The following is a 12,099-nucleotide window of genomic DNA, read 5'->3' as shown; positions in this document are numbered from 1 at the left end:
AGATTAATAAAACTGTATTGTAAAACTATACCGATAATAATTAGTATATGGTTCTCATTGGCTTGTGGAGGATAGGCTTTCTCTTCTCTCAGAGTGGATCATTATATTGTATATCTTATCATTCAGAGAAGCAGCTTCAGAAGTTCAATGAGATTGATTTGGACTGCAAACGTGGACCAAGTATGGGTAAATGTGAATTTTGCATAGAAAGAGACAGTTAGCAAAGTCTTTCAAATCTGCAAAACAACATATAGATTCTTAAAAGATCAAGTCTTCATATGTTTTATTTTTTTATTTATTTTTCTTTTGTTTTGACACTGAACAGGAATGTCAAATCATTTCAAGAGACAGGTTAAACAGAAACATAACATATTGGTAATAACAAGATTAATGTATACAGGCAAGTGATAGGAAGATTTCAGACGTTATAAACCTGTGTTGAACCAGTCTTGCTTGCAGAAAATGTTAAATGAAGGCAGTCTCACCTGTACATTCTGCAAGCAAGCAGGTGCTTTTATTTAAGCAGACTTTGAATAGTGAGAAGTAGAAGGCCATTTGTCTCCTATTTCGAAAGGAGGTCAATAAGTGTTGTTCTTTGCTCAAGAAGGGACATTTTGTGGTTGTGAAGATCAAGATAGTCAAGGCTCCACGATCAGGTTTTAGATTACTCCAGGTAGGATCAGTTCATTTGCCCAGTATTTTGGGGTATTCATGTGTATTTCCTTCTAGGGAAGGCAGTCAGTCTTGAATGTGCAGGTAGCCATTCTAGTATTTCCTGAGCTAAAGTCATTTTGGTCTAATTTCCTAACTTTTGAAATTAGATGAGTGCCGGACGGCTTCCAAACGAGCAAGTCAGGTGTTAAGGGGATGTCAAGTCTCATTTGGGAAGGAAATGTTTAATGTTACATCTAATTCAGAGATGGTAATTTGCTATCACCTTGATGTTGGTCTCAGATGTAGTTTTGAGTCTAAGATGGCACCCAGAGATATTGCTGAAGACCTGGATGTAAGTGTAATCCTTATTTGGTTCAAGAGCTCAGTTCATTTAGAAGGAAACTCACAATTATGTAGGGGAAATAATACATTATCTTTAGAATGTTAAATCCTTGGATAGCTTCTATGAAATATTCATGCACACAAACCTAATCACTGGATCTGGCTATGGAAGTGCTGGAAAGGGAAGCCAAGGATAATTGTTTAGGACCCTTAGATAACTGTGGCTCACAATCCGGTGGGGTTTCAGGTACTTGTTTCTTCTTTAGACACACACAGACTTAGGCAAAAACTGAGCAACCTACTTAGCCCATGTGATATAACTTGGAAATTTGGTGAAGGACTGGTAAAATATCTCTGTAGAAAATATATAGAGCAGGGGATCCAGACAGCAATTGGCCGCAGTGAAGACCCATGATATGTAATACGCTGTTTCCACTTTGTGTAGCAGATTGCAGCCCATAGAGAAATATTTGATAATCACTCCTAATGTCCTGCTGATGTGCATCGGTAGGAAACAGATGACAAAGATCACCAGAGAGACAGTGATGATCTGTAAAGACCTGGTTCTCATCACCTGGCCCCTTAAACTGCTGCTTGTCATCTTGGAAACAAAAACTCCCAATCGGGCATAGCAGGTCAAAGATGTGGTGAATGGCAGGAGGAAGCTGGGAAACAAGAATAGCATGTTCCAATAAAAGAAAAGATGGACCATTTCACCTTGGTGGATGTTTAAACACTTTATTGTGTTGTCCACAACTGTAGTCTTCAGAGAGAAGAAGAAAACAAATCCTTGAAAGAAAAGGATAAGCCAAGCAGCCAGGCATATATTTATAATGAAGGATTTCCTCTTAAAACATGATTTCTTGTGATGGTGGACTATGGCCACATACCTGTGGATGCTGATCAGTGCCAGGAAATAGATGCTGCCGTATAGGTGCGTGCTCAAGAAGAAGACATTGAGTTGACAAAGGAAGTTACCAAAGGGCCAGTGGTTGTCAAGAAAGAAGTAGGTGATCATCATTGGGGCTGCCAGGGTGATGATGGCGTCGGTCAATGCTAGGTTGAACTGGAGCACCATGCCTGAGCTCCACTTCTTGATATGGAACCAAAATATCCAAAGGCTGGCAGTGTTTAGGATGAAGCCAAATACGAAGATGATGGTCAACAGCGTAGGGATGAAAGGGTGCAGTACCTGGGAATGACATTGTGTATCATTCCCTGAGGATGTGCTGTTCATGGTTCAGGTGAACTGATAATTGCTTTTCAGGTCGGAGGTATATTGGGGTAAATGGTCACCTATGAGTAAAGACATAAATGAAAGAGATTATATGTGGCTCTCTGTAACATTTATAGATATGAACTGTCCAACACAATTTTCTAAGCAGTTAGCACATAGGTTTTTTTCTTCTCCCCTATCATCAATTATTTAAAACCCTCCTTGTTCCTTTTTATTATTGAAAGCATATTCCCCTGTTGTGCTTAAAATATTTTTTGGGTTGAAGCAATGTCTCAGAATTCAGGGATCCAATGCATTAAACACTATTGCGTTCACAAACCATGTGATTTGTGTTGTCACTGGGTTTGCAAACATATTACTATTATGTGCAATATTCTAAACCTGTTGTGCGCATTAGAAAAGCCTTTCTGACCCGTGAAATGGGCTTTGCGATCCATTCGGATTCCAATTAACCGTGAAAGGGGTGTCGCCTTCTAATTGCCAGTAGCAGTGGTATGTATCAATGGTCTGCAGCTGCAGTTGCAATCCATTGATACAGTTGCGGTTGCAAGCCATTTATAATTTACCAACACCTCAAAGGAGGAGGTAACTGAGTTGCAAAGGTTGCCGGGTGACCCCAGAAAGAGCAGGCATTGTTCTGAAGAACGACTGTCTACTCCGAACCCCACACCCTTCAATGAATTCCCAAATGAAAAACCTTTTTAGAAGCAACATGCTTCTTTTGAGGAGCACAGGTTTGCGGCCTGTCTTGCACTGTGAGTTTGAGTTAACTTGTTTTGCACTGAGAGTTGGTGGTAACAGAAAATTCGGCAATTTGTGCAGGAAGTGCTACATCTGGAGAGGATCAGCCAGAACCCTCCCCCCTTAATGTGATAGTTTGATGAATGGAATCCTGCTGGAAGATTCTCCTGAACATTTAGCATAAATTCTAGAAATTGAAAGATTTTATGTTGCCCAGTGCTTAATCTGAGCAGGTGGCTGCTGGTGGGGGGCACCCGCTCTTTTTTTTGGGCAGGAGAGAAAAACATACAGATTGGAAAGACGGAGGAAGAGAAAGACTGCAAAACCATCACAAAGGGAGAAAGCGGGAACCTACAAAAGTTGGGTAAAGAGACAGGGAGTGTCTAGAAATGGATCAAAGAGGCATGAGCTGGATTTAAGACAACCAGCCTTGATATTCGTTGCACTGACATTTAATTAAATCGGCTGCAGGCTTCCGAGTAGAGCCTCAGCACCGGCACTCTTTCTTTTACAAATTAAGCACTGCTGTTGCTTTCCAAACTCAAATCAGCCATCAAAGGCCTGTACACAAAGACACATTTAGATTTATCTCAGGTGGAAAAAGAGGCTGTTTTAAACTGGCAAACAATTGGTGGCCATAGCTAGATACAAGTCCTCTGAGGTACCTGAAGAGAACATGGAAGCAAAAAGTACATGCCAAACCCTACAAAAATCAGGCATTGTAAAACCAAACACAAAACCTCCATTCTACCTGTATCTTGCTGAGCGGAACAAGACATCCAGTTGGAGATGTAGGAATCGGGAGGAAGCAAAGAAACGCAATGGCTTTAGAATAGATTAATACATAGTCCAAAGAATGAGGGGTGTCATGAAAACCCTGATTTAGCAGCCTGGGAAGTGGTTAAAGAGGAAAGCTGGTTAATTTATAGCATTTAAATTTAGGTTTACTGTTCCTTAGAGAGTGAAGTCCCCAAATAGACGTTCATGCTTTCAACTGCAGGAAAAAAATATGATGAATCTGTGGAGTGCAGGATGGGGGAACCAATGAAAGGAGAGCACAAAAGAAGGGGATGGAAAGATGGATGGATGGGTCTTTGGTTAGATAGAATGATGGCAGATAGATGGGTGGGTGGGTGGAGATCAGGTTGGAGTGATGGATGGAGGGTGCATGGAAAAATAGAATTATGTATGGAGAAATGTGTGGGTGGATGATGGGTGGATGGAGAGAAGGATAACTGGTGGAAGGATAGACGAAGAGACAGTCAAATGGAAACAAATGAGAGAATAATGGAATGATATAGAGAAGCATAGCAAATTGGTTGGTAGGACAGATGGAGGGAGAGAACGATGTAGAGATGATTGGATAGATAGATGGATAATAACAAAAAAAGATGTATGACTGTGGATCAATGGAGGGAAAGGAGGAGGGAAAACACTGAAAAATGGATGGATTAATAGATGGATGGATAGAAAAGAAAGAGAGGACGGAAGGAACTATAAATGGATAGGGTTGGAGTCCAAAATAATTGTATAAGTATGTGATCAACAATTCACAAAAGATAAAATGGGCCAAGTTTTCTTTTTATTCTGGTCCTCAAGAAATCGTGGTTTAAATTGCCCACAACATCTGCCTGCCTGTCACTTCACCTCATCAGAGGTACACAGTTTGCAAGTGACCATTTTACAATAACTACTTCACTTGTTAAGTTGCTTTCGACATACAGAAGCCTTGAAAAAGTCTATCAGATGACGGCTGTATTAGACCTAAAGAAGTCTTCAACTGTATCTACATCTGGTTGCAGTATTCTATTGGTGATTTTATCTACACATGAACTTTACGATAAATGTGTCTACATCAGCTATGGACATTAGTGCAATTTGAAACAAGATTTCTTGAGAACTGTAATAAAAATAAATCTTGACCCACTTTATTATTTGAGGACTGTTAATCACATACTCTTAACATTATTTTGGACTCTAACCCATTTGGTGTACTCCAGGCTACCTTCTAGTTTCAATTAGTGTGGTATTCCACCACACTCTACTTACACTCTATAAGTAGCAAAGGTGGGGCCTGATGTAGCACTCTGCCATATACAGTTTCTCTACTACTAACCTTTAAGGGGATGTGCGAATAAAAATGCTCAATGCTAGCAATTGTAAAGTTGTTATGCTTTATAACTAGCCATTGGCTCAATTAGTAAGCGAGGGGTGGAGATTTTGCTAATATTATTTCTGGGGGCAGGAAATATTCAGTGATGCATCCAGTAGATTTTAGTACTAGGAGTTGCAAAGAATGCTTGCAAGGACTTTCAGGCTGACTTTATTTACTGCTGTTTCCATTGCCTTGCCTACACTTACAACACTCAGATATTTCCCCCCCTTAAGAATAGCAAGCATTGGCAAAGCCAATTGTGCGTGAACATATCTGTTGGATTTACCAATACTTTTTTGTTTTATGCTAAATGGCTGCTGCTAATGTGAGCACATCTGTGGAAGCCATCCTTAAACAGGTTGTGTAAAAATAAAATAAAATGCATTCAAAATTAAATGCTGAAGAAGCCCCACATCAATGGTGGTCATCTTTGAAGGCCTTTTATTTAATTTGTAGAAATCCTTTTTAAAGCATCCACGGAAGCCATCTTTGAATTTTGTGTGTATCCCCACACCTGATTAACTTTTTGAAATAGTAAAAAAAAAAATAATATGGCGTCCTCAATAACGCAGAGAGGAAATCCATTGACTCAAGAGCAGAGATGTGACATAAACAGCAAAGACAACCAATAATGAGGTGACCGAAACTCCACTCCACTCTATGTAGATGTAATTTATTCCAAACAATAGTTCTCCAACAGATGAAAAGCTAAAGGTTTCTGCAGCTGAGACCTAGAAATAACTGAGGGATCTGAGAGAGGGTAAAATATCCCCTCTCTGCACTAAAGTCTTTTTTTGTGGAAGAGTTATCTTAAAAGTAGAATAAGTGGTTGGACCATCATCAAATATCCCTGCATCAGCTCCTCTAGTAGGGGACACGACCAATCTAATGGCACCATGGCTTGGCAGTTCGGGCTGGACTGTTCCCATGAGGCACAGGGTCAGACTGATTTGCATATGGCCATGTCTGAACTGGGGTGGCAGAGTGGGCTAAAGAACGGTGGTGGATTAAACCCAGATCAGTTGACTGGGGGTGAGTGCTTGCAATGTTCAACACTCCGTCCATCATTTCCTTTGGTTTTGCTTTGTTCGCCATAAGTTGGCAGGGTATGCTCAGACGTTAGTCCCTTGCTCACTTTGCCACTGGATTCAAGCAAGCCTGGCTGAAGACGGCTGAAATGCAAGAAACCGGTCCTAGGAAGCTTATTTCCGGTCCAGGGAAGACATGGCTTGGCAGTTCGGGCTGGACTGTTCCCATGAGGCACAAGGTCAGACTAATTTGCATATGGCTATGTCTGAACTGGGGTGGCAGAGTGGGCTAAAGAACGGTGGTGGATTAAACCCAGATCAGTTGACTGGGTGTGAGTGCTTGCAATGTTCAACACTCCGTCCATCATTTCCTTTGGTTTTGCTTCCTTCCACTGCAGCTGGGGCCTGGAAGCAGTCACGTTCCTCCTGGCCTGTCAACCCTAACCCTGATGGTTTCTGTTTTTAGCTCCTCCAGTTGGGAGTTCTAGCTGGACCCACTGTTTCTGGATCTCTTGCCAGTGTATGTTTTCCTAGAATCCTAGTTGCATTCAAGCGGGAGAGATGTTCTTGCTGTTTCTGCTGATATTTGTCTGCTACCCTTCAACAAAACAAAGGGAATTGTATTTTACCCATATCCAGCCCCTGTAATATTTGAAGAATTTTGCAGGCTGATTGCACTTTTCAGGAGTGGATGTGGGGTGGGGATCTGAAAGACCATTCTGGTTGGTTTTAAATTCACAATTTACCCATGTAATACTGGGAGCTCAGACTAGGGACTAAAATGAAGACTAATGGGGGGCGGGCATTACTATTTGTTTGCATCTCCTATACGGAGTTAGTGAAACCTATCACAGCACAAAGGTACAGATTGTTCCTGTTCTTTACTCTCCCTCTTTCTTCACATCAACCACATTGCTAGGATAATCAAGGAAAATGAAAATAAAATATGGCCAGAAACGTAGACATTTCCTCTGGTGCTAGATCTAAATTTTGTGTACAGGATAGAGAGAGCTGTGGCTTGTTCACTTTTCCATGAACGTGGTTCCCTGGAAATGGGGACTAACAAGAAAATTGTGTAGAGGGAATAGAAATGTCCAGGGTATATGTTCAACATATGTATGTGCCCTGTTGCTATAGACCAGGAAGCTCAATGGTTGAGACAGACTTCTGAAGCAGGTGTCTCTGTTTTAAAAATGGGAGAGAACTCATAGCCACTGCCTGCACTCAGGTACTTTACAGAGTGCTGCCGGACAATGGAAACAAGAGCACAAAACTAAAATGATGGCCCAGTCACAGAGCCACAGAGTGGAAATGAAGAGGTAGACTGCTAGGTATCTAGTGCACCTCTTCTCATAAAACAATGTATGACTGCCACTGACCCAACTCAATATTCATTTTTAGGTCCTTAGTTAGAGCTTGGCAGCTGGTATACTTTATCACAACCATAGCAGATGTCCCGTCCGCCACACTGCAAGTGCATAATACCCCATGGCACTAGTAATGCCAGAATATCCATCACATTTTGTGGGAGTATCCCATCCACCATACTCGAGGTAATGCCCATATTCTTTACCCATATAATGACACTTAGAGGCCATGTGAAAGCATGATGGAGGCTCCACCCTTCCAAATGGTACCTGCTGTCAACAAGCCAAGAATTCTGATACTAAATGGAAAAGTAGTTCTGGTGCTGTCGGGCTCTCTCCCTCTCACGCAGTGCAGCCCAGGAGCATAGGATGCTACTCTGAATTGTGTCAGATATCAGTGCATCTGCCCCAGGTGCTAGCACATCTAAAAGGATTCCAGTTTGAGACACACATAAGGCTTTTCCCAAGCCACTTCTCACTTCAGAGAGCGTTAGTAGGAGAGCATTATCACACTGAAGGCAGAACCTTTATTCGACTTCTTCAGATACTGCCCTTTTTTCGTGCTCTATCCAAACGTACTTCCCCTTTGATTTAAATGTTGTCACTCAGAAATATGTGCATCTTATTAGAGACGTCATCATGGATATTATTTGTCTAGTTTAATTCCAAATATGATGGATAACATCAGCGTGTAGTTTCTGAAAGCAAGCCACATTTGTTTTTTGTGTTTTTTTGCATGGAGGATATTATTAATATATATGTTATAAATTTATAGATCCTTATATTCTTTTTTAAATGTAGGCTTATGTATTGCCTACAACATTCCTTCCCTTCCAGTGGCAGGCTGATGGACACAGAAGTGTTGTTTCCATAAGCAACGTACATTGTATATCACCTGATCACATGCATATATAATGACATTGCAGTTTGTACCCATGTTATGACTGCAAAGGAGGTTTTGAGCCGGTTCTTTCCGGTGCTGAGCACCGGCACTTAATTGGTTTCTGGTGCTCGGTACCGGCACCTAATTGTCAACATCACACTTATGGCAGTCTGCCACAAGGTGGCGCTGCTCATGTAATTTAGAGATGAGCAGCATAACAGTTGTTTAGGAAAACAATATACATTAAAAGAATTGCTATTACCTGCCTCCCCAGCCATTCCTTTCGCTTTGGGGACCTGGAATAATCTGAACTGTCGCATTTACATGTGAGAGAGATGGTTCCTAGTTGTTTTGGCAGCGATGACAGGGGCGATGGGTGGTGCAAGCTGCAGTGGCCTCCTGGTCAGAGCCCTGGCACTTAATATTTTACAAATTAAGCACTGTTGGCCCGTGCTAATTAGCCCCAGCATATTTCAGCACTTGTTTTCCAGTTTCAAATAAGAGCAGGTTGATTGTTTAGGGCTGGTTATTTTGCTTGTACAAAAGCAATAAATGGGGGAATTACCCACAGTTATGAAGACTGGGCCACGTGCCCATTGAAGGACCCTTTCCTTGAGTCACTGTGCTCATAGTGGGGGCCTCCCCCCGCATCTTGACTCGATGGAGCTGCTCGTATGGTGAAACAGCAGGGTCCCATGAGAATGAGATGTGAGTGAGTCTGAAGGTGTGGGAATTCCAGTGTGTGACGCAATTAAAGAAAAAAGGGACGTGCCAAAGGAAGGGGTCAAGGACATTCTATGTAAATGCTTAGACCCCCAAGAGAGCAGCAGCCTAGTTTCATTAACACAGACATTGAAAAAGCACTTCATTCTGTCTTTCAAATGTGAGTGCTCACTTAGCTATTGGCTTTGCTACTGCTTGTTTTAGCATAGTTTATGGCCAAAACCATTCAGACATAGCCACCCATGGAATCTTTGTTTTGATGAAGTGTAGCAAACCATTCCATGGTAGCTGTCCATGCATCCGAACACAAGTATGGGGTGCCATCTTGTAATTTTGTTTTTATAAAGTACATCAAAAATCGTTCTATGATTGGAATGCCGCTCGTAAGCCCGGATTTGGTGTATAAGTATACCTGGATACCTGGACTGAGGACTGCGAGGCCCAGCAGCCCTCCACCTTCCCGCTGCCTGCCTCTTCCTCGAAACCTCGCCCCTGGTGACTACTTCAATCCTCGCGGCCCCCGCTTCGCGGGTGCCGCTCGTAAGCCCGGAGTTGGTGTATAAGGATACCTGGATACCTGGACTGAGGACTGCGAGGCCCAGCAGCCCTCCACCTTCCCGCTGCCTGCCTCTTCCTCGAAACCCCGCCCCCTGCGCACCCTCATACTTCCGCCCACGCATTTCCGCAGCGCGGAACGCAGCGCGGGCGAAGCCCGGGACAAGGGCGGGCCCGTCTGTGCCCGTCAGAGACCGACAGAGGCCGGGACGGGGCACCCCCCTTGGTTCCCTATGTGAGCTGCGTGTCACGGGGTAAGAGCAAAAGTTGCCGGTGAGTTGCTTTAACTCTGGAGTCGCTGTGTCTAGTCGCTAACGTGATTTATTACCGGCACGGTGGTGTGCATTTGACCTACCCACATACCATTCAATGGCCTCCGCTGGTGTGAAGAAGGGTCGCAAGTCCCTTAGTGGGGGAGGAGTAGTTGGGACTCTGGACAGTTTCATCACGAGAGCTGCGTCTGTCCTACAGAAAGAAATTGAACTCACCGAGAAAAGACTCTCTCTTGATCTTGAGCTTAACAAACGTTCCTCATTGGGTAGTATCGCTTTTGTAAAGTCACCAGTAGCTATAAACTTGTCTGCTCCAGCTCCCGTTATTAGCGTACCACTGCTGAGTGAACATGAAAATGTAGCTGTAACGGCAACAAGTAATGTTTGGTCTGTGTCCGAACAAAGCGCCTCCTATGGATCTGATGCTCGTATATCTACGACCAATGAAGGAACAACTAGATCCGGCCAACCTCTACGTTCTGATGCTACCTCTGCCAAGCCGCCAGAAAAGGTGGCGAAACGCAAGCGGGGTGACACAGTGCTGCCTAACAAAAGACCAAAAACCCAGAAACGGCAAAACACGGGTACTCTCGAGCCTGTGCTTAATGCTGACTCGCCGGCTGGAGGTCCTGAGGCCTTGAAAGGTTCTGCACTGAACAACGACTACTGGCTAAGAATGGAACAGTTATTAACTGCGACCTGTCGCCCTATCTGCAATAGACTTGATTCTCTGGAAAACAGACTCTCAAATCTGGAATCAATGCTGTCTCTATTGTCTAGGGCCATGGGGTCAGAGGATGGAGGGGGAATTAAAGAAAATGCTGCTGAGACTGCTTATTCCGCTCTTAATTCATCTAATGCAGTGGCAGATACAATAGAACATCCCATTCCGTCGAGCCAAGTCCCGGCTCTGGCTAATGAGTTCCATATAGCCCCGTGTGTTCTTCCCCCAGCATCTGTCGCAGAGAATCTAAGGAGCGGGTTGCCCCTTGCTACTAGCATCCCGCTAAATGAGCAAAGCGGCACTGATCATACCCCACGCATCCAGACAGGGCCCTTCCCCGACTCGAATTTACCCTGCTTGAACCTTCCTCCTGAATCTGCCTCGTACGCGGTGGTCCTTGCCGGTGTCCCCTCCCTGAGCCATGGATCAAGGGAGTCCCTCTTTGATTTAAAGAACAAATGCATGCACTGGCTAAATTGTAACAAACCGCTCCCGAACCAGTGTACAAGCGAGTTATTATTCGTAAGGAGGATAAATTGGGTAGGCAGCAGACCTAAGGATATCCCGGGCGATTGCGTAGTAATAAACTTCAGGAACCCAAACACTGCTAGGTATATCTGCACATTTCAGTCGGGTCCCTATTTTAGCTCCCACACAGCAATCAGAGCCCTTCCACTCACCTATTTCTACCCGGGACCCCAGAACTGTGGTATTGATGCCTCTTACAGGGGGAGGGTAGACAGAAGGAGAATTGGTAGGGTTGGACTACCCCCTCCTTGCTTCACTAATGGGATTCAGTTCTTTGACCGATCCGGCCCACCTCCGCTAGAAGTCTTCCAGCACACTAATAGATTTAGTACCCTCGATCAGGTGGACTGACGTCCAAACTGTAGTGCTCTGAAGCCCAATTCAGTCTCGGGGGGGCGGATAGAATTGGTAGACTTGTCAAATGGGATTGGGCAGGAAACCCCGAGTAGGTTAACTAACTTACCACTAAACATAAGTCCCGTTGTTGACCAGCCTCCCAAAACAACCAAATTAAGGTTGAGTTTCTGCTTGCTCTCTTGGAATGTGGCAGGCCTCAAGAATAAATTGATGTGCGAAGATTGGGGCTCTTTTATAGACAATTTTGATATCTGCCTAATGCAAGAGACATGGGCCTTAGAAAATTTTCAAAGAGCAGGCTTTGCATCTTTTAGCACACTAGCAGTAACTGGTGGTAAGGGCAGACCTTCCGGAGGCCTCACTACCTGGGTGGGTCTCCACCTGGGCGCTACGGCAAGACAACTCAACACCAACCTTGATGACATTCTATGTGTGTTGCTTGAGCTGCCTAAGAACATCTATTTGGCTATCCAAAATGTTTACTCTAGACCCTCCCGGGGTGGTCGGGAATCCACGGTTATAGAGCAGATAAA

The 12,099-nt window shown here is 43.8% G+C and overlaps 1 protein-coding gene across 2 annotated transcripts in view; it reads right to left on the bottom strand.

Annotated features, from left to right (window-relative positions):
• Positions 1–277: 277 nt before the first annotated feature.
• The window catches only part of LOC146868581 (P2Y purinoceptor 4-like), a 97,986-nt gene continuing 86,164 nt past the window's right edge, over positions 278–12,099 (bottom strand). For both annotated transcript variants that reach the window (XM_085615750.1, XM_085615760.1), the window contains one exon: positions 278–2,292. In XM_085615750.1, coding sequence (XP_085471876.1) covers positions 1,295–2,233 — 939 coding nt within the window. In that variant the 5' untranslated portion in view covers positions 2,234–2,292 and the 3' untranslated portion in view covers positions 278–1,294. The remainder of the gene's footprint in view (positions 2,293–12,099) is intronic.

Source organism: Triturus cristatus, chromosome 1_2, assembly GCF_964204655.1.
Source record: "Triturus cristatus chromosome 1_2, aTriCri1.1, whole genome shotgun sequence".
Taxonomy (NCBI): domain Eukaryota; kingdom Metazoa; phylum Chordata; class Amphibia; order Caudata; family Salamandridae; genus Triturus; species Triturus cristatus.
The sequence above is the reverse complement of the archived record's forward strand: the minus strand, read 5'-3'. Positions and strand labels throughout refer to the sequence as shown.